We start from the raw sequence: 22,589 nt of genomic DNA, 5'->3' as shown, positions 1-22,589 counted from the left end.
CTAGGGTGACCAGAAATTTTTCAACTCTGGGGACCTGGGATACTGATCGGAATAGAGACACGTGGTCTGTACTCTTTGGGATGGGATGCTAGTGACCTTCCTGTTTGGACGAGGATGATAATGGACAATTTATTGATCCTGACTCATATTCTCTCTCTGTTGTCCATCCCAGGTCTTTTTTATATCAGCATGCCCAGACCCCCTTAAACCACCATGTCTTTCTAGTACTATGTACCTTTCAACTGAGGATCTGATATTCATCTAGTCTTTCTGAGTGGGAAGTGGGACATTGTTTTTCTCCTCAGAGTTGCTTTGCCACTGAGGAGCTATAGGTACATTTCTAGACCCTAACCATTTTCAGTTTTTGAGAATATTTGAGACAATAACAAAGTGATTTCTTTTCAAGATATGGAGAGAAATACACTGATTGTACACAAGTCATGTCAATTGTCTTTTTTTAGTCATACTATTATATCATGTTCATCAGGAACAATATCATATAATTTTAGTAAATTAATATTGACAATAGTACCTTATAAATATTTAATATTTTGCAAGAAAGGTAAAGTAAAGAGGATAATGCTTTACAATGATATCTTTGCCCTCAGTTCTAGAGACTTCAGATCTTACTATATATTAAGCAATTGATCCTGTTTTGCACTGCTGAGTACAACATTTCTTAGACCCTTTTGGTGATTAATGGTTGGAGCTGTATCTATGGGACTCGTAATCTCAAAATCCTTGGCTGTGTTGGATAAATTAACCCTTTCAGCAGTTTTCCCCCTTCCTTGAGTTTGCCCCTTCACCTCTGAGCCTGTTAAGTTTGAAACAACCACTAGCTGGTGTCATAGGTGGCAACAACCATAGTAGCATGTGGTCTTCTCTGAAACTGGGGCAAGGATTGCAGGTTTGGGAAGGTAGTTCAGCATTTTCCAGATGCTATATTGCTTTCTCTTCATATACTAGAGAGAGTTGATCTTTGAAAGAATATATTAGGCAATAAAATATACTGAAATATATTGTCTTCCCCTGATTATTTCACACAAATTTCAACAAAAGATAGCACATTTGAACAGTGATTTATTACAGAAAGCAAAAAAGAAATTTAATTGACATAACAATTCTAAATTAGATTTCAAATCTCTGAAAAATTAATCATCTTTTGAAAAATAAAATTATTCCACATTCACGAAAAAGCAGAAAAATGCCAAAACTCCATGATAATGAAAGAACTTATAAGATTATGAAACTGTACGTCTCCAAAAGGCATAGGGTGAATGAGGATTTTGAAGTCCCTGCCATCTGGATCAGTTTGAAATCTGGGACAAGAAAAGAAGACCTTCCTGTCTGCCCTCCTTCAGGAGCAGGCAGGAACTGAGGCGTCTTAATGAGGGTAAAATCAGAGGTATCTGGGAAATTTGATACTTCTACTTGCAATTATATCGTGTTTTTTGTGGCCCCTCAATAAATTCCCACCTTTTTCTTCTTTGCTTTGATGATGGGAGTCTAACCAGGACTGTAGCCTCTTCTCTGATCACTCATCTCCCTTGACACCAAGCCCACTCCCCTCAATACTACTGACAGATTCCAGAATGTACAAACTCATGCATTCATCTGCTTGGCCTTGTCTGCCTCCCACAGTAGAGCAAATGGAAAACCAGAGGAACAGTTGAACGCTAGAGAATTTCCAAAAATGGCATCTTTTTACTTTGTTTTTCTAGGGATAATCATAGATTCATAGGCCCAGCTGAAAAATAATACTTGGCCCAGTTTCCCTCAATAATAATGTTTGGCAAAATTATAGTATAATATCATAACCAAAATATCGATGTTGATATAATCTTCCAATATTATTCAGGTTTCCCATTTTACATATTCATTTTTGTTTGTGTGTACGTGTGTGCTTGTATTACTTTTTGTTGTTTTTGTTGTATTACTTTTTTTGTTTGTTTTTTTATACAATTTCAGTATCAAGTTGGATCCTGTATAATGTTATTTATTTTTTAAATGGTTTATAGAATCACTACTAGACCACTTGGGCCTGGAATGTTCTTTGTGGGAAAGGTAAACATACAAAATAAATCTCTTTAATACATATAAGATTATTAATATTTTATATGTTTTGTTTTTGGACACCATTGTAAAGAAATGTGCAGATTTAAATTTCCAAGTATTTATTGCTTATTTATAAAATATAATTTAATTTTAGTCATCTTTATGTCACATGGCCTTGCTTAATTTACTTGTTAATTCTAATAGTTGGCCTTTATATTTGCTTAGATTTTCTACATAAACTCTACTGTCATCTGAAAATCCAGACTGTTTTATTTTTTCTGTTCCAATATTTATGACTTTTTTTTCCCTAAATAACCTTTGTTTAAAGATTTATAGAAAAATAGCGGAGGAAGTACAAAGAATTCCCATATATCCTTTCTCTTCCCACAGTTTCTCCTATTATTGACATGTTGCATTATTCTGGTATATTTTTTCCAGCTGATGAACCAGTTTTGATACATTATTAATAACTAAAGCCCATGGTTTAGATTTCACTCTTTGTATTGTGCAGTTCTATGAATATTTTCATGTGTCCACCATTACAATATCAACAAGAATAGTTTCACTTCCCTAAAAAGGCTCTGTATTCCTCTTATTCGGCCCTCCCCATCTTCCCCCAAAGTCCTGGCAACCACTGATCTTTTTGCTGTCTTTATAGTTTTGCCTTTTTCAGAATGTCATATACTTGGAATCATACAGATATGACTTTTTTTTGGTTGTGTCTCTCTTTGTGTTTTCTTCTATGTCTCTTTTTTGTTATGTCCTCTTGTTACATCAGCCTACTGCATGGGCCAGCTGGTCTTCAACAGGAGATCCCGGAAACTGAACCCAGGACCTCCCATACAGTAGATGGGAGCCCAGTCGCTTGAGCCACATCTGCTTCCCAGTGGTTCGTTTTTAATGTTGAGTTGTTTTACATTAAATGAATACACCATGGTTTGTTTATCCATTAAATTGTTGATATACTCCTGGATGTTTTCATTTTAGGGAGGTATGAGTTCAATTGATATGAAGATTCTTGTAAAAGTCTTTCTATGGGTATATACTATCATTTCTTGCTGGTTTGTACATTCCCTGTTATAAAAATCTGTAAGTTGTTTTTTTTTTTTTTTTTTTTAAAGTGGTGGCAGCATTTTACATTTATTTTTTTTTTCTTTTTTTTTTTTATTGACTTTGTAATAATATTACATTAAAAATATATATGTGAGGTCCCATTCATCCCCACCCCCCCCTCCCTCTCCCCCCCCAACAACACTCGTTCCCATCATCATGACATATCCATCGGATTTGGTAAGTACATCTTTGGGCACCTCTGCACCTCATAGACAATGGTCCACATCATGGTCCATACTCGCCTCCATTCCATCCAGTGGGCCCTGTGAGGATTTACAATGTCCAGTGATTACCTCTGAGGCACCATCCAGGGCAGCTCCATGACCCAAAGACGCCTCCACCTCTCATCTCTTCCTGCCTTTCCCCACACCCATCGTCCACCATGTCCACTTTTCCCAATCCAATGCCACCTCTTCTTTGTGGACATTGGATTGGTAGTGTCCATTGCACCTCTATGTCAAGAGGAGGCTCAGATTCCACATGGATGCTGGAGCATTTTACATTTAAACATCCTTCAGAAAGGAGATGATGGGATTATGAAATATGATGGTAGGTAAGTGCAGAGTTTAAAAACAGTAGATACATTTTTAGGTATATTCTAGATTGACCTTTTTGTCATGTGGAGGGAAAGAAGGTCTTAGAATAAAAATACATTTTTGTGGAAAGCACCGGAGTGAGATAGGGGCATTGGTGGTAGTGACCAAAGATATTCTCCCTCATACAAAGACCTCTTTCTGGTCTAGTGCTTTCCTTCACAACCCTCCCATTGATAAAATATTCATCATTTTCCTCCTCTCTCTTTTGAATCTCTGAAATGAAATCACATCTGGCCTCATAGGTTCCTTACACACCTTTTGGTCAGGTGTTTGCCTGAGGTGCATGCACTGCTAGAATGTGAGAAAGACACATGTTGGGGATGAGTGTTTTAGAGCTGACTCTTTGTCAGGATCCCTTCTCTACAACTCCCAAGAATTCCCTTTATTTTTAATTATTATTTTTCCCACCAATAGTTCCAGCTTGAGGTTAGCAGTCCAATCTCAAGTTGCTGCAGGACAATCTTCAGGTGTCTCCTGATTTACATATGTTCTTCTTTGTTAAACATTAGTTTTCTCTATGCTTCTTCCCCAAGTCCTGCCTAAACTCAGACTCCAGCACACATTATGTATTTCAATGTAGATTAAGACAGGACAGCATAGGACTATAAAAGCCTTTGAATCATGCTGCAACTTGTAACTCGTGCTGCCTTGGGATGTCTGGAAAGAGACTATAAGAAATTCACCTGGAAAATGTGAGAGGATGCCAGAGGTCAGGAGGACTATGATGATTTCCCTGGAACTCCTATGATGCATTCGATTAGAGGAAGAGAGAAATCAGTGGAGAAAACTAGACCAGTAGGAAACTGGGATGTGGCCATGCTCATTCTCTCACGACACAGAATTTATCTCCAGAGCCAAGCACATTGGCATGTTCCATGTTCCTGCTTACGCTGTTCTCAGTGACCAGGGAACAATAAATCTTCACCAGGGACCTGTGTTTTCCCTCCAGTCCCTACAACTTTTACTAGAGAGGAATCTAATGAAAGATCTCCCTCTTTGGCCCATGCATGGTGATTTAACATTTCCTCTTTCAGAAAAATGTGGTCAAAGTAAGAAATACTATGACTAGAATGTGGTGGGAGGAAGGAATTAAGCACAAAGCATTGAGATAAATCTGTGGGTAAGCCTTAGGAAGAAAACAGAGAGAATATGAAATACTGTTCAATTAAAATCTGTAAATTGGTTTATATAAATACTAATTCTTTTGGAATTTCAATGTACTGCAGCAATTATGCTCACTAAGAACACCAATAGAACAGAAAACTTTCTTATCATCAGGATGTTCAATACAGTTAAAATTACATCTCTAGCTAAATATCTGTATATTAATATATTCAATCATCACTCTCTGTGTACTATATCTTATTATCAATTTGAGATAATCTGAACAAAAAATCAAGGTCCTGCCTGCCTTGATGAAACTTAGGGTTTGAAGGTGTAGAGTGGGTCTGAGGGATATTTCGGTGATAGTAACACACGATAACAATGATGGCAAAGGGAAAACTAGCAGCTCTATGAATATAATCGGTATAAAATTGAGATAAGTATTATCATTCAATTTGAAAAACATCAGTTTCTTAGTTGGTAGAACAAACTTTGCTTATTCTCAAGAAAGTGAAACTGACAAAATGGCTCAGTTATGCAACTATAGTTATCTGTTCCTGCCTCATAGTTATAATGGAATAAAAAAAAGTTTGTAAATGGAGATTAGCTTATTATTCTTTTGATTAGCAACAATACAAAATTATCTGTGTTTTAAATCCCCTGATGTTGATTTCTTAGTCACCTTACATGTCTCACTTTGGTTAATGTGTGAAGATGTATGTCACTCAGGGACCCATGCTGTGGATGTTCCATCATCTTGCAGCTGGACCATCTGACACATGTGGTCAGAACAAGAACATATGGACAAGAGGGCACAAAAGCACTTGAAGTAAATGTAAAATCTTTCAGTTCTGCTTTTTGAATGCTGTGTAAAATTACAAAAGGAGGATAAAGGGGAAAAAAGCTCTGAAGTTGTTTACATAACTCAATAAAAAATTGCCCTTGAATAGTACCATCTATTAATTTCTTTGTTCTCACTTGCCTCATTAGTTGCTGACATTGTTGTCCCTCTGTAAGTCCAGGAAATCCTTCCTCTTTTAGCTTGCTGGGATAAGAAACAGAAATTGCTTATCAATGAATGGACTCCTAAGATTCAGGGATATTTGGGCAAATTTTTTTCTTGGATTCATAAATGGAAGATCCTTTATTAACCTTACTTTCCCATTCCACTGACAACTTCTTATCGTTATGCACATATCAGCCAAAATTACAGAGCTTCATAATTGATTATGTCCTCCATCAGACTCTCTATCACAACAGGTCACATGCCTAGGCTTTCTTGGCCATTATTTTATCCCCATGACTTGCAAATGGCCTGAATATGTATGATAAGCTCAACTAGTACTTATAGAATTGAGCTGACATACTGAGTCTTCTGGCAAGGCTGCAGAGATGACACAATTGGAACTCAATTTCTTTCTATTCAGATAGTGTGTCCTCATTAAAAATAACTAGTTTTTAAAACATTCACCTAATATCTCTTAGAGGATAGGATGGAGATTTGGAGTGAAGATGGAAACCTGCACCTGAGGTATGTATTTGGGGCCTAGAAATATTTGGGAGAGGAACAAGAAAGCAGTCACTGCCTAGCTGGCCAGGCACCAGAAAGCATTTCCCCCCCTTTATTATTTTTTTTAAGTTGTATTTTTTTGAAGATACATAGATCACTAAAAATGTTACATTAAAAAATATAAGTGGTTCCCATACATCCCATACCCCATCCCCTCACTCCTCCCACAGGAACAACCTCTTTCATCATTGTGGCACATTTATTGCACAATTGGTGAACACATTTTGGAACACTCCTGCACCCCATGAATTATAGGTTACATTGTAGTTTACACTCTCCGCCAGTCCATTCAGTGGGTTATGGTAGGATATTTAATGTCCAGCGTGTGTCCCTGCGATATCATTCAGGACAACACCCAAGTCCGGGAAATGCCCCCACCTCGCAGTATTCAGCCGGCCTACGTGGCGGCCTCTCATTGGTCCCCTGTCTGCCACTGAGAATTTAACTTGCATTTCTCCGCGGCAATTCTGGGGAAGCACGTTGTGGAGATCAGCTTCCTGGGTTTGGTGAGTGATCCCGGACCCCACTGCCCCTGGCCTGCCTTTTGGGAAGTTTGAGGGAGACAGAGATGATAGAACCTGTGATGAAAAAACTGTAAGTGCTTGCGGGAGTTTGATTTGGGGCCGGAACTGTGCTGAAGTGAAAGAAGGAGTCTCTTGCGTCAGCCACCCGAGTGCCGAGTAAATGGCGGTCTTGTCTCCTGGAGGAGGACCTGGAGACAGCCTGGGTCGACAGGCTGGAAGAACTGATCGCTGCCCATCCCTGCAGTGGCTCCCGTGGTCACTTTCCCCCCAGAATTTCCAGGCACAGGAAATAGGTTTTTCCCTGAGTGCTGGGCTCTGTCTGCCTCAGGAGCCTGGCCGACCCCGGGTGTCCTCTGTGCGCTAGAGCTTGTTTCCTCATCTTAGACGCACCTTTGCATTGCTTACTACCTCAATTCCCAGTTCACTTTCGCGTGCTCAGGCCTAGGGAAAGGAGTTGGTAATATCTCAGAAAAGGCCACGGTCTCCTCACCGTGAGCACTTTCCACCCTGTTGCCTGTGTTGCACAGATTCTAATGTGTATTTTCCTTTCCTCCACCTTTTCAGAGTTCAAGGCATCTGCCTCCTCATGAGACTGTGACTTACACTTGGACTAGGTCCATATCTGATGGTGGTTGACTGTTTAATCAACAGGGTCTAATACATTGAAACCAACAGATTCATTTATTTTTTTTTTAATTTTTCCTAAAGTTTTAAGGCATAATGCTCCTGGGGTGACCTAATTGTAATTAAAAGCCTTTCAAAATACAATAAATATTAAGTGCTTACAAGAGATTCCATTTTGGGGCGGGGTTAAAGAAAAATGAAACAAACCATAATTAAATAATACAGTATGCAAAAAAGCAGCAATGTCAATGATACAGCATTTCAACAACAAGCAGGGGAGTGGATGTAGCGTAGTGGTTGAACGCCTGCTTCCCATGTGCTAGGTCTTGGGTTCAATCCCCGGTAACTCCTAAGAATACATAAATAAATAAAAATTAAAAAGTGCTAGATTAGGGCTGTAGTCCCGAGGACTTTATAATCTTAAATAGATTTTAGATTTGGCCTCATTGTAAGAAGGTGATCTTGAATGGTTTTTAAGGAGAGGAGGGATGTAAAGGCTCTCAGATGGGGTTTTGTCTGGAGTGGTAAGAAAAAAAAACCTATGGGAGAATCTAGTGTGCATTGGAGAGCAATGTGTAGAGAGGAGCAGGGGGTGGGTCAGATGGATGAGGCAGTGGGAGGGGATGGGCCATGTGAGCTTAAGTCCATAATTAAAAATTCAGGCTTCACTCTGGAGGATGTGGATTTGAGAAGAGGAGGGATGAGACTGATGTCTTCTTTAAAACTCACTCTGGCTGATGGTGCGTGCACAGCCATGAGGGCAGGTGGCTACAGAGTGAACACGCTGTCCCCTCTCTGAACAGGGCATTCATGTACGCATTTTTTCCTAGCTAAGTAATCTTCCTCTATTCTTATCCCATATTTCCATCATATTCTTCATCTTTCAGTTTGACCTTTATATTTTCAAGTTGGAATTCTTAAATAACTGCCTGTCTGCCCCATCATTTGATTCCCCAGTAACACATCTATCTCTCATAGTGTTTGACATATGTGCTCTTTTGTACATGTATGGCTAATTATTTAATTTTTTTGACTGTTCAGGTGACCATTGTTTTCATAATGATTTAAACTCTATTTAAACTCATCTTTATATTTTGGGACTTCAGTCCAGCTCCTAGCATATAATCTATCAAGGATAGTTTGTTGAATGACATCATGCTATATTTGGAGACTTTTCTCCAAAGACCAACAGACAACCCATCTGTGTTTCTTTCTTAGGTCTCTGACATGTGTGATCTTTAAATATATCTGTACCCCTTCGTTCTCTACCATCCATACACACACACATGTGGGCTCCTGTTAATGTCTTTGGCACATCTCCCAGCCAACATGAACCTTCTGCCTGCAAACAGAAGACTACTCAGAACTTGCCAGCTGGTCTGGATATATCCATTTCTATACCCCCATATCTTTGGGTGTTAATGGATTTGTGTATTAACTTCTACTGAATTTGTTGAACTCTGTGTGGTAGGAGACAGACCTCGGAAGGAGGACACTGAATACATTAGGTTCATCCCAGCTCTGTACATCGAATATAAGTAATGCTTGTTATTCACTTGCCGTATCTCATTCCTCTCTGATGAAAGGCTTGTTCTTATCATGTGTGCACTCATTGTCATGTATTGTATAGTAACAATAAGAGAAACTACTGCAGATGTACAGCAAGAAATGGAACTGGTTATGCTGTAGATAAAAGGTAGAGTAGGCCTTTCTGAAAGGAGATGTGTAAGGGGAGAATATGAAAGGACTTGTAAAGAGACTCATGTATGGTGCTCAACGTATGGGAGTAAGTCATAGCAGAATCAAGGAAGAATCAGCTGAGAGAAGAGCAAGTGCAAAAGCCCTGAGGCATCAGTACCTTTGGTGTGGAAAACAAAACAATACCTGATGGGCCCCACAAGGGTCTTGGTAGAAAGGGCATCAGGGTTTCTTTCTGTGCAGTAAGAGTAAAGGAAAAGAACAACAACAACAAACAAACAAAGAAGAATGAAATAACAAAATAAAAGAAAGTAAAATAATCATTGCAGATAAGGATGAAATTTATCAAATGACATGAAGTAGGAAGAAGGTTTGGAATCATTATGGAAATCCATTTTTACCCAGCCATTAAACTCCCTTTCTTGTTTTTCTCACCCTTGTTTTTGTTTTTCAGTATTTTGGTCTTGGCACATCTTGAGTTTTGCATAATCAATATCCTTTTTATTCCTATCTTTCTTAACCTGCCTCCTTTTAATTATCCCAATCATGCAGGAATTTATGAAATAAAAGAGCCTCAGAAGTCAGGACAGCGAGAAGCAGGGGAGCAGCGGCAATGGCTTCAGAAATCCTGGTAGACATAAAGGAAGAGGTGACCTGCCCCATCTGCCTAGACTTCATGACAGAACCCCTGAGCATAGACTGTGGCCACAGCTTCTGCCAAGCTTGCATCACAGGGAACAGCAAGCAGTCACAGATCAGCCAAGAAGGGGAAAGCAGCTGTCCTGTGTGCCGGACCAGCTACCAGCATGAGAACCTCCATCCTAATCGTCATCTGGCCAACATAGTGGAGAAGTTCAGGGAGGTGGAGTTGGGCCCAGGAAAACAGCCAAAGTTACTTCTTTGTGCACAGCATGGAGAGAAACTCCAGCTCTTCTGTAAGGAGGATGAGAAAGTCATTTGCTGGCTTTGTGAGCGGTCTCGGGAGCACCGTGGTCATCCCACATTCCTCTTGGAGGAGGTAGCCAAGGAGTACCAGGTGAGAGCCAAAAATGGAGGGAGAGAGGGCAGAAAGGGGACCTGATGGACCCTACTTTATTTTGTCACTCTACTATTGAGGACATTTACCACTCTATACCCTGTGTTCGACTTCTAAGGCCTAAAAGACATTCCTGTGCATTCCACCCATTTAAATAAAGGATAAGCCTAGTATACATTCTTGGCCAAACATAGATTACTTTGTACCTTATTCTAGATGAGTGGAGATTTAATGCCCAAGATAAGTTCTCATTGTGCCCTGAGCAAGAGGGCAACTAGAGAGCTTCGTGGTTTGAGAAGAAAGGACATTCCATTCTGGAGGATCAGGTTCTTCCAGGACAAGATAGACTCAAGCTCTTAATCTTGGCAAAAGAATGAATGGTGACTTCTACTGCTTGGGACTTAAAGAATATTTTCACCTCCTCAAGTTTTCTTCCAAGTCAAAGACTCTAATTGCCTGTCTCACAATTTCTGTTATTTCTCATCTTCCAAGATTATCCTGTATTTACCCCAATGCATGTTCTATCCAGGTGTTAAGAACTCTCATAGTTTAACTCTGATATTGATTCTTTTCTCACAGGAGACGCTCCAGACTATTCTGGAGAGGCTGAGGACAGATCAGAAGGAAGCTGAGACTTTAGAAACAGACATCAAAAAAGAGAGAGCTCTCTGGAAGGTAAAAGAGGACTCTTCCTGAGGGAATTGTGAGAGGAATCTGAGTAGCACCTATGCTTCTTGTCACAAGGAGGCCCCTTCCTCTTTGTTCACGGACAGTTAATCAGTCCAGAAGTTACATGATTCCTGCTTTTCTTAGTCTCTTCCCTGATGGGGACTGGAGACTGGAAAGTGAGTATGTCACAAATGATATTTTGGAGGTGACTATATAAAGGGACTCTATAGGCTGGTGAATCCTGCACTCTATTCTTACTTTGTTGGACCCTGTGACGCCTTTTGGCGAGGATGCTTGGCAGTGGTCCAGGATTCTCTCCACAGGATTCAACATTAAGCAGGAGATAAAGGAGGGAGTTGGTGGAGAATCATGCTGGAAGGCATGAGTGTCCTGGACAGCTGCCTGCCAACCAAGCTTCACCCAGTATCCAATCTGGGGTCAGGATGGAAATCCCTGAGACAGACTTGAGGTCATTGTTCTGGGATGTGATGAAGGGAAAATAATGGGGGGAAAAAAGCTTCTTTAATAAAGTCCTCCTGCTCTAAGTCCTATGAGATCTCCCCATGGTACATAGCTCCCTTTCTGGCTCCCAGTCTATTGAAAATTAAGCCTTCTGCCTGCTAAACTGACTGACACTCTCTCTCTTCCTCCTTCCTGAAGAGTCAGATACAGAATGAGGGAGAACATATCCAGGCAGAGTTCAAAAAGTTGAGAGGTGTCCTGAATAGCGAGGAGCAGAGGGAGCTGCAAAAGCTGAAAACAGAGAAGGAGAAAGTTCTGGATACCCTGGCAAAGGAAGAGAATGATCTGATCAAGCAGAGCCAGCTTTTGAGAGCGCTCATCTCAGACGTGGAACATCATTTGCAGGGATCAAGTGTGGAGATGCTGCAGGTAAGACTGGAGAAGGAGCTTCTGCCTCTCAGATTAGGGAAAAGGTAACAGTAAAGCCATCTTAATCTGGGGTTTTTTTAATCAGGAAAGTGTAACAATTTTAAATTCTTTACTTGATTTACTTAGATTTTCATTTCTTCTTAAGTCAATTTTTGGTAATGTGTTTCTGTAGGCATTTGCTCATTTCATTTAAGTTGTTTAATTTTTTGGACTAAAGGTGGTCCTAATATCCCCTTATAATCCATTTACGGTCTATAGCACCCATAGTAATGACCTTCTTTCATTCCTGATTTTGGTAATAGGTTTCTTCTCTCTTTTTTCTTGATCAGTTTACTTAATGTTTGTTAATTTTGTTGATCTTTTCAAACAGCTGAATTTTCACCTCATTAATTTTATCTCTTTAATTTCCTATATTCTTTCTTTTTTTAGCTTTATTCTTTCTTTTTTTTTTTTTTTCTTTGTGTGTGGTTTGCTATTCTTTTTCTAGTTTCTTAAAATGGAAGCTTAGGTTACTAATTTGAGATCTTCCTTTCTGAATGGATTTTAATGATATAATTGTTAGTTATACCATGCCAGACATTTTAACTTTCGTGGTTTCATTTTTATTTAATCCAACGTATTTCCAAATTACCTTTGTGATGTCATTAATAACCATTAGAATATTTAAATGTTGTTTAATTTCAAAATAATTTGAGATTTCTCAAAACTATGGTGGATTTCACATTCAATTCCAATGCAATCAAAGAATATATATTTTATTATTTCAGTACATTTAAATGTTTTGAAGTTTGTTTTATGGCTCAGTGTGCTGTGTATCTAGGAAAATGTTCTGCATTCATTGGAAAAGAATGTAATTTATTGGATGGAATATTGATTTTACTTAGGCCAAGTTGGTTGATTGTGTTGTCTATGGCTTCTATATCCTTGATGCTTTTCATACTAGTTAATTTTATCATTTTTAGAGTGTTTTATTGATCTCTCCAACTATTATTGTTTAATTGACAATTTTTCTTTTTAATTCCTTCACTTTTACCTTGTGTGTTTTGAAGTTCTGTTTTAGCCCCGTTGCCTTGTGTGTGAGCGTGTGTGTTTATTAGATTACTTTAGGGAATATTTTCTCAGATTTGTTCTTTGTCAGTCATCTGGAAAGTTAACAACTCTAGGACCCAGGTCTATTGTAGGCCTTTCCATTTTCATTTTTTAACACCAATAAAGGCATTTACTTCAATAAAGGAGTATAGTTGACATACAGTAAACTATATGCATTTATAATACACAGTTTTTAAAGTTTTTTATCCTCTCTTTTTCCTTCCATGACTGTCAATTACAGTCTTTTAAATCTCTCTGTAGTTTTGCCTTTTCCAGAATGCCGTATAGTTGGAATCAATTCAGACTGACTTCTTCCATTTAACTGTGTGGTTACGGTTCCTCCATGTCTTTTGGCGGCTTAGTAGTACATATTGTTTATCACTGGATAATATTCCACTATATGGACCACAGATTGTTTATCTGTTCACCTTTTGGAAGATAGCTAGTTACTTTCAGCTTGGGGCAATTAGGAAAAAAGCTGCCATAAGCATTTTTGTGCATGTTTTTATGTGGACATAAGTTTTAATTGATACGGGTAAATACCTAGTAATATGATTGCAGGTACATATGGTAAGACCTTATTGAGTTTCCTAAGAAACTACCAAACTGTCCTCTAAAGTAGCTGTACCGTTTTGTATTTCCATTACCAATGAATGAGAGTTCCTCTTACTCCAACTTCTCCACGACATTTGGTATTGTCAGTGTTGCAGATTTTATTCATTCTAGTAGGTATGTAGTGGCATATCCTTGTTTGAGTTTTCAATTCCCTAATGACATAAGTTTTTGAGCATCTTGTCAAAGTCTTATTTGTTACCTGTATATCTTTAGTGAGGTGTCTGTACAGATCTTTTGCCCATTTTTTAACTGGGTAGTTTCTTATTGTTGAGTTTTGAGTGTTCTTGGTAGATTCTAACAATAAATCCTTTATCAGATATGTGTTTACAAGTATTTTCTAATTGTCTGTCGTCTGTCTTTTCATTCTCTTAATGGAATCTTTCACAAAGCAGAAATTTTTCATTTAAAAGTGTCTTTTTTCTTTAGTCATTGAACATGCTTTTCATGTCGTATCTGAAAATGCATTACCAAATCTAAGATCCTCTAGATTTTGTCCTACATTATTTTATGCAAGTTATGAAACTATAAAGTTTTACACTTAGGGCTGTAATCCATTTTGAGCTAATTTTTACAAAAGGTATAAGGTCTGCTTCTAGATTCATTTTTATGCATGTGGTTTCCAGTTATACAAGCACCATTTATTGAAAATGTACTTTCTCCGCTGAGTTGACTTTGAGGCTTGGTGGTAGATCACTTGATTGTCTTTGTGTGGGTCTGTTTCCAGTATCCTCATTCTTTCATTGTTCTTTAGTTTCTTTCTTTGTCATTACCTCCCTGTCTTGATTATGTAGTTTCATGGCGAGTCTTAAGATTGAGTGGCATCAGTTTTGGTTTTCTTGTTCTTTAGTATTGTTTTGGCTATTCTGGTTGCTTTTGCCTTTCTAAAGAAAGTTTAGAATTTTTTTCATATCTGCAAATAATTTGCTGGAATTTTGATGGACGTTGTTTTGAATCCTCAGATTAACTTAGCATACAGTGACATCTTAACAATATTGAGTCATCCTGTGCATGAACATGGAAAGCCTCTCTATTTGTATAGATCTTTGATTTCTTTCACTGGACTTTTGATACTTTCCTCATATAGGCCTTGTAAATATTTTGATGTATTTTTATCTGTTTCTTTTTTTTATGATGCTAATGTACATGATACTGTGATATGAAGTTATATCTCCAATTGTTCATTGCTTCTGTACAGGAAAACATGTGATTTTTTACATTAACCTTGAATCCTGCAACCTTGCTATAATTGCTTATTATTTCTTAGAGAATTTTTGTTAATTCTTTGGGATTTTCAAGAAAGATACAAATGTTATTTGTTAATAAAAGTGGATTTATGTTTTCTACTCCTATCTGTATATCTTTGATTTCCTTTTCTTGTCATATTGCATTAGCTAGGATTTCCATCTATGACTGGTGAAAGGGAACACCTTCACCTTTGTTCTTAGTCTTAGAGGTCAGCATCTGATTTCTCACCATTCAATATGATAATAGCTGTAGATTTTTTGCAGATGTTTATTATCAAGTGAGAAAGTTTCCCACTAATCCTATTTTGTTGATTTTTTTATCATAACTTGATATTGGATTTATCAAGTGATATTCTGCATCTTTTAAAATGATAATTTATTTTTAATTGTGTTTTTTTTAAGATACTTAGATCATAAAATGTTATATTAAAAAATATATGTGTTCCCATATACCCCACATTTCACCCTGTCCCACGCCTTCCATATCAAAAATCTTTTTCATCACTGTGGCACATTCATTGCATTTGGTGAATATGTTTTGGAGCACTGCTGCACCACATGGATAATAGTTTACAATGTGGTTTACACTCTCCCCCAGTCCATTCACTCTCCCCCAGTCCATTCATCTGTCCCTGCAGTTTCATTTAGGAAACTCCAAGTCCTGAAAATGCCCCCACATCACATCTTATCTTCCTTCTTCCTGCCTCAGTTACTACCGTGGCCACTTTCTCCACATCAGTGCTACAGTTTCTTCCATTTCTAGATTCACAATAGTTCTATAGTAGAATACCAGTAAGTCCACTCTAATCCATGTTTTATTCCTTTTTCCTGTGGACCGTGGGATGGTGATGTCTACTCCATCTTTATATTGAAACGGGCTTAGTTCCTACATGTTCGATGGATGCAATTCTCCTGCTTGCACTTGTAGGCACTCTCGGGTCCCTGGTGTGGTGGTTGGCCATCTTCACCTCCCTGTTAGCTGATCTGGGTAATATATATTTTTTATTTAACCTACTGATATGATGGATATACTAACCTGATTTTCAAATTCTAACCAGTGTTATCTACCTGTAAGAAATCCTACTTGGTTGTATAGTATAATTCTTTTATATAAAATGTTGAATTTAATTTGCTAATATTCTTCTGAGGATTTTTCCGCGTATGTACATGAGAAATATTGGTCTCTACTTTTCCTTTCTTGCAATGTATTTAACTGGTTTTTATATTAGGATAATTCTAGTCTCAGAGAATGCACTTAGAAGTTTTTCCTTTGCTTTTGTTTTCTGGAAGAAATTATAGAGAATTGGTATAATTTGTTCCTTAAATATTTGATAGTATTCACCAGTGAAACCATCTGGGCCTGGTGCTTTACTTTGAAAGGTTATTTACTGTTGATTCAATTTCTTTAATAGCTGTGGGTCTATTTGGATTATCTATTTTGGTTTGTGTGAATTATGGCAGATTGTGTCTTTTTAAACAATTGGTCCATTTCATCTAATTTATGAAATTTGTGGGCATATAGATTTTCATAATAATCCTTTACTAGCCCTTTAGGGTCCATGGGATTAGTATTGATGACCTATATTTAATTTATGACAGTAATAATTTTTATTTTTTAAATTTTTCTTGAGTAGCCTGTCTAAAGGCTTATCAATTTAACTGATTGTTTCTAAGAACCAACTTATGGGTGTGTTGATTTTTCTCCATTGCTTTCCTATTTTTCATTCATTTAGTTTCTGCTGTAATTTAAATTATTTATCTTGTTCTCTCTGTTTTATTTTAGGTAAATAGTGTTCTTCTTTATCTAGTATCCTAAAATTGGAGCTTAGATTATTGGATTAAGATCTTGATTCTTTTCTAATATTTGCATTCCATGCTATAATTTTCCCTGTAAGTGCTCTGCTGGCTGCTTCCCACAAATGTGGAAAATGATATGTTCAATTAAATCCACTTGACTGATGTTGCTTTTAAATTCAATTATATCCTTACATATATTCTCCCCACTGGATGTATAAATGCATGTTTGTGTCTCCAACTATAAAAGTGGATTTTTTTTTTAATATTCTTTGCAATTGTATCATATTTTGCCTCACTTACTTTGGTGCTTTGTGGAGTTAGGAGCATACATTAAGGATTGTTATTTTTCTTGGAGAATTTTACCATTATGTAATGCTTCTCTTTATCCCTAGTAATTCTCCTCTTTCTGAAGTCTGCTTTTATTGAAATTAATATAGCTATTCTGGCTTTCTTATATATCTATTTGAAACATCTATATGTATAGTAAGTCAAATATATATATGTTTTTTACTATTTTCTGCTCATTGATTGCACTTATTCTTTGTTTTTGTCCTCCCCTGTTTTCCTTCCCTCTCTGATTTTAATTGTGTTTCATATGATTCCATTTTCTCTCTTCTTTTGGCGTAACAATTGGACATTATTTAGTTGTGGCCTTAGAGAGTACAATATACATTTACAACAGTGTTCTAAACCCACTTTCAAATAATATTATGCCACCTCATGGGTAGTTTCAATACCTTGTATAAGAGTATTCTCATTTCATCCTGTCCCTTATAATATATCTGTTATTCATTTCACTTACAAACATAATCTCATATTATATTCTTGTTATTACTTTGAACAAATGTCTAATAGACAAATTATGATTTAGTGAAATAAAATATTTTATTTTACCTTCCATGATTTCTTCTCCTATGTTCCTTCTTTCTTTTCTATATCTATGTTTTTGACTTAAACAATTTTCCTTATCCCTGAAGGACATTTTTTAAAAAAATTTGTCTGTATTAGTATTTTTTTAAAGATTTATTATTTATTTATTTATTTCCCCTTTCCCTGCCAGTTGTCTGCTTCTGTGTCCATTCACTGTGTGTTCTGTGTCCACCTGTATTCTTGTCGGTGGCACTAGAAATCTGTGTCTCTTTTTGTTGTGTCATTCTGCTGCATCAGCTCTCCGTGTGTGCAACACCACTCCTGGACATGTTGTCCTTTTTTTCGTGTGGGGTGGCTCTCCTTTAGGGGTGTACTCCTTGACAGTGGGATTCCGCTATGTGGGGGACACCTCTGCATGGCAGGGCACTCCTTGCATGCATCAGCACTGTGCATGGGCCAGCTCACAACATGGGTCAGGGTGCCCTGGGTTTGAACCCTGGACCTCCCATGTGGTAGGCAGATGCTCTATCAGTTGAGCCAAATCCGCTTCCTTAAAGGACTTCTTTTAAAATTTCTTATACACTGCTGGTATATTGGCAACAAATTCCCTCATATTTTGTTCATCTGAAATTAATTCCTTTCTTTTCCTTTTTTTTTTTTAATATTTAATGTAGGAATTTTATTTTAGAAGTAATTCCCCCAGATGGCACTAGAGCAGGAAAACTTGCATCAGATAATCAGGTAATCAGGATTATTACCCATGGATCCTGAACTTCACTCCTTTGTATTAGTTCCCTTTCATTTTTGAAGGGTACAGAATTCTAGATCTGTGACTTTTTTTTTTTCTTTCAACAGTTAACTATTCTATTCTCTTCTTGCAAGTTGTAGGAGCTTGATATGGTTATGAATTCCAAAAATAATTATTGGATTATGCTTGTAGTCTGCTCTGTACCTGGGCATGATTGAGTTATGATTAGGAAGTTGAGTCCCCACCCACCACTCACAGATAAAAGGCATAGCAAAGAACAGAGTTGAGGGTTTTGCGATGTTGGAGTTTTGATGTTGGAGTTTGATGCTGAAGTCCTAAGCTGGAGCCCTAGCAAGTAAGCTCACAGAGGAAAGAGAAGCCAGCCCCAGGAGGAAAGGAACCTTGAACCTAGAGAAAAGCAAGCCCCAGGAACGTAAAAACCCAGGAAGCCTGAACCCTTGCAGACATTGGCAGCCATCTAGCTCCAAATCGACTTTGGTGAGGGAAGTAATTAAGCTTTATGGCCTGGTATCTATCTGTAAGCTACCCCAAGTAAATATCCTTTATAAAAACCAACCATTTTCTGGTATTTTGCATCAGCAACCCTTTGGCTGACCAATACAGTATTTGGTACCAGGAGTGGGTAGGAGCTGAGGGTAATGGAAACATGGAATGGGTAGTGGAAAAAGGTAATGATAAAAATAAACTTCAATCATGTGATCAGTTTCAGAAATAAGGATCTTAATAGTCATGACTCTTTTTTCCTTGTTTCATTATGATGGTAGTATATATACACAAATACAATTTCTTTGTCTTCTTCCCCCAATTTTCCCCTTATCATATAATACTTTGTATCCATTTCATGTCACAATATTTACGGATGTCAAGTTTGAGAGTGAATATTACCCAAGAATTTGTACCCTATTCTGTGTGGAATTAATGCATTTCTGTTGTATGCAGGTGAGTTGAACATTGTTAGGCAGAAATATATATATATGCATGTCTTTTATTGTTTTCACTTAGAGACTAAGTATGTTTTAAGATATTGTGTATGGTTTCCGAGTAGACAAGGGGTGGACTGTGATGGTTAGACTAATGTGTCACCTCGGCCAGGTAATTGTGCCCAGTTGTTTGGTCAAGCAAGCACTGGGCTAACTGTAATTCAAGGGCATTTATGGACTTTAGTCTCCATTGACTTTAGTGTAGTGATAAATCATAGATAGCTGGTTATAATTACATCAGTCAGGGAGATTGCTATCAGCAGTGAGTGATGCTTAACCCAATCAGTTGACTCCCTAAAAGGGGAAGTGATTGTAACATTGAGAGAGAATTTCCCAACTCGTCTTTGGACAACCAGCATCTCCCAGAACTTGTCAATAATCTTCACTGGACTTTCATCGGAGCTCCTGGTTGCAGCCTGCCTGTGGAACATGGACTTGTGCATCCCCACGGCTGCGTGAGAAACTCTGATAAATCTCTTACTACAGATATCCCTTGTTGATTATGTTTGCCTGGAGAACCCTGGCTAATACACAAGGTTTCCATAAAAAAGGCTGATCTAATTATTATCCTTAGTCCTTTAAAGGCGAAGTTCTTCCCACCATCTTGGCTTCTTTCAAAATTTTCTTTTTGTCTTTGACATTCTGTAGTTTGAATATGATATATGTGGTATAGATTTGTTAGGATTTATCCTGCTTGGTATTCATCTAGTGTGGTAACATCTAGTTTGTTGTCTACCTTTAATTTTGGAGAGTTCTCGGTCATTATGACTTCAACAATTTCTTCTCTTTTCTCTCTGTCTTTTCCTGGTATATCCTTTACACATTTGTCATAACTTTTGTTATTGTCTAACAGTTCCTAGAAATTCTACAAAATTTTAACTTTTTTTTTCTCTTTGCATTTTAGTTTTGAAAGTTTCTCTTGATGTACCTACAAGCTCACTGCTTCTGTTCTCAGCTATGTCCATCTAATAATGATCCCATCCAAGGCATTCTTTATTTTTGTTACACTGATTTTGCTTTCTAGCATTCCTTTTTGATTCTTTCTTAGAATTCCAATATCTTTGCCTATCTGTTATTATTTGTTGTCCACTTTTTTTATTAAGTCCCTAGCCTATTAATCACAATTATTTAAAATTAGATGTCTCCAATATCTCCTATATCTCATTATGGTTCTAGTGCTTGTTTTGTTTCTGTAGACTGTGCTGTTTTTGCCATTTAACATGACTTGTAATTTTATGTTGAAAGCTCGATATGATGTATCAGATTACAGGAACCGAGGCAAATATACTTTGGTACGAAGTTCTTTTTGGTTTGGTGTTTTTTTCTGGTTGTGTTTAATGTAGCTGTAATGTTAGAGCCTTAAATTTCCTATGGAGTCTTTGCTTTTGTCTCTGCTGTTAAATCCTTGAGTTTCATTTCAAACCCCTTCTTAAATAGAGTCTGTATCTTGCATCTCTCTCAGTTCTGATACCTTGTTGTTATACTGGAGCCCTGTCAATGTGGTGGTAAGTTATTGAGAAGGGAAAGCATTCTATAACATTATGACCAAATTTCAGGATTTGTTAGTGAACCTGAGTACCTGGGCTGTGACCTTTAATGGAGTTTCTTTGTCTTTCTTTTCTTTAAGGTTATTGGAAGCTAGAGTTTTATATTTGTTCCTCCCCTAGATTAGATAAGACCTTGGTAAAGTAGTTTCCCTTGAGGGCATTCCAGACAACTGAATCATCTGGGTATATTTTTCAATGATTAGTTTCCCACTGGGCGTGTTGCAAAATGGTTATTTTCTCCTGCTAATGCTGGAAGCATGGGGTGCAGGGTGGGATGGAATGGGTTGTGTTCTCTGATCTTTATCAGAAAAACCTGTTAGGGCTCCTGGAGTGAAAATTCACAAAAGTGTGTTCCTCTGTACCCCTACTCCTGCAAAACTGAGTCAGTCCTGAGGATATTAAGTTTCAAAATAGTTTACACTCTGCCTTCAGTAATTTCTCAATTGTTCACATGGTCCTACCAATTCCTGGCTCCAGTGGTTTCTATTCCTGGTAAGTTTCGATTCTCTGTAATGTGCCTTTTTCTTGGATTCTTGGGTGGCAATTTACTTTGTGACCTCAGTTCTCTGATGTATCTAAGGAGAGTTGTGATGTTCAGATTGTTCAGCTTTTTTTTGTTGTATGGACAAGAATGATGAGATCTGAGCTCTTTATTAGTGGGAATAAAATAGCCTTTATATTTTTACCATATTACCAGATACTGTTACCAACTAAATTTTGGGAACTGCCATAAGACTTTTTTCCATGGCCCTTTGTTCTAGTTCTTCTGCAAGCTATATGCAATACTCATACAATTGCCATCTCCATGAAAAGATCTCTTGTGTTTATACCATCTGTACTGATTCACACAGACATGCTTATTACTCCTTAATGGCTACGGTACTTGAATATCTTCTCCCAGTCAGTTTTTTTCCTAAATGAGCTAATAAATTCTTTTCATCTTAAACCTTGTCTTCCTTCTCTTTGATGTTTATAAAATGGCATTGCCATTCACAGCTTATAGCTGAAAGTAAGCCTGGAAATTCCAGGAATGACCATATGAAACTTGGGAATAATATCAATATAGGAAGAGAAAAGCTCAGAAATATCATTGACATGGCATTTGAGCTCTCATACCAGTTATCTCTGAAACCAGATAGAACCAATTTATTTACATATTTATTTTATATTTTAATTTCATTGTTACAACTTGGAAGTTCTCTTTTCTGCTGCCAACTATATCAGAAAACTCAAGTTTCCTTTATGTTTTGTCTGAATATAAATTCAACTTAGTGGGAATAAATAGAATTTGGAGAAATACATAGACCAGATCTGATGATCAGGTTGACGCTTCAAAATTTAGCTGTGAAAAAAGTTATAACTGCCACCCCAAATCCTTTACTCTGCTTAATTCACCTTTATTTGGTTTAAGTCATATACAACAAAAGAACCCTAATACAGAGAGTAAAACCATTTTGGTATTTGTAGACACAGTTGTTGCCCTAATCTTTGGTGACATAGAAGAACAAGGTTGGAGCAAGGAGACTAAATTTATTGTACATATCTGTTCATAAAAATAAATTGCATCTTTGGCTATGAAGGACAACAAATGGCTCAAAAACTGGCTTGGTAGGAACTGGAATTTAGGTCAAGATACTTAGACTTTAGGACTGTGTCTGAATAGATATTGGTAACATTATGGACAATGGGATATGAGAGAGCAGACAATGTAGTTACTGAATAGTAAGTTATATAGTAGGCAACCTATGTTGCTCCTTCCTGCGGCTTCTTTACTACTGAATATATTAATGTGTATTTA

General features: G+C 37.4%; 1 protein-coding gene across 1 annotated transcript in view; it reads left to right on the top strand.

Annotated features, from left to right (window-relative positions):
- LOC101412266 (tripartite motif-containing protein 5) overlaps positions 1-22,589 on the top strand; it is a 57,127-nt gene that overhangs the window by 29,085 nt on the left and 5,453 nt on the right. Inside the window, exons 8-10 of the mRNA XM_071218363.1 lie at positions 9,845-10,320; positions 10,900-10,995; positions 11,650-11,880. Of these exons, the coding sequence (XP_071074464.1) occupies positions 9,845-10,320; positions 10,900-10,995; positions 11,650-11,880 (803 nt within the window). The remainder of the gene's footprint in view (positions 1-9,844; positions 10,321-10,899; positions 10,996-11,649; positions 11,881-22,589) is intronic.

Source organism: Dasypus novemcinctus, chromosome 10 (assembly GCF_030445035.2).
Source record: "Dasypus novemcinctus isolate mDasNov1 chromosome 10, mDasNov1.1.hap2, whole genome shotgun sequence".
Lineage (NCBI taxonomy): Eukaryota > Metazoa > Chordata > Mammalia > Cingulata > Dasypodidae > Dasypus > Dasypus novemcinctus.
The sequence above is the reverse complement of the archived record's forward strand: the minus strand, read 5'-3'. Positions and strand labels throughout refer to the sequence as shown.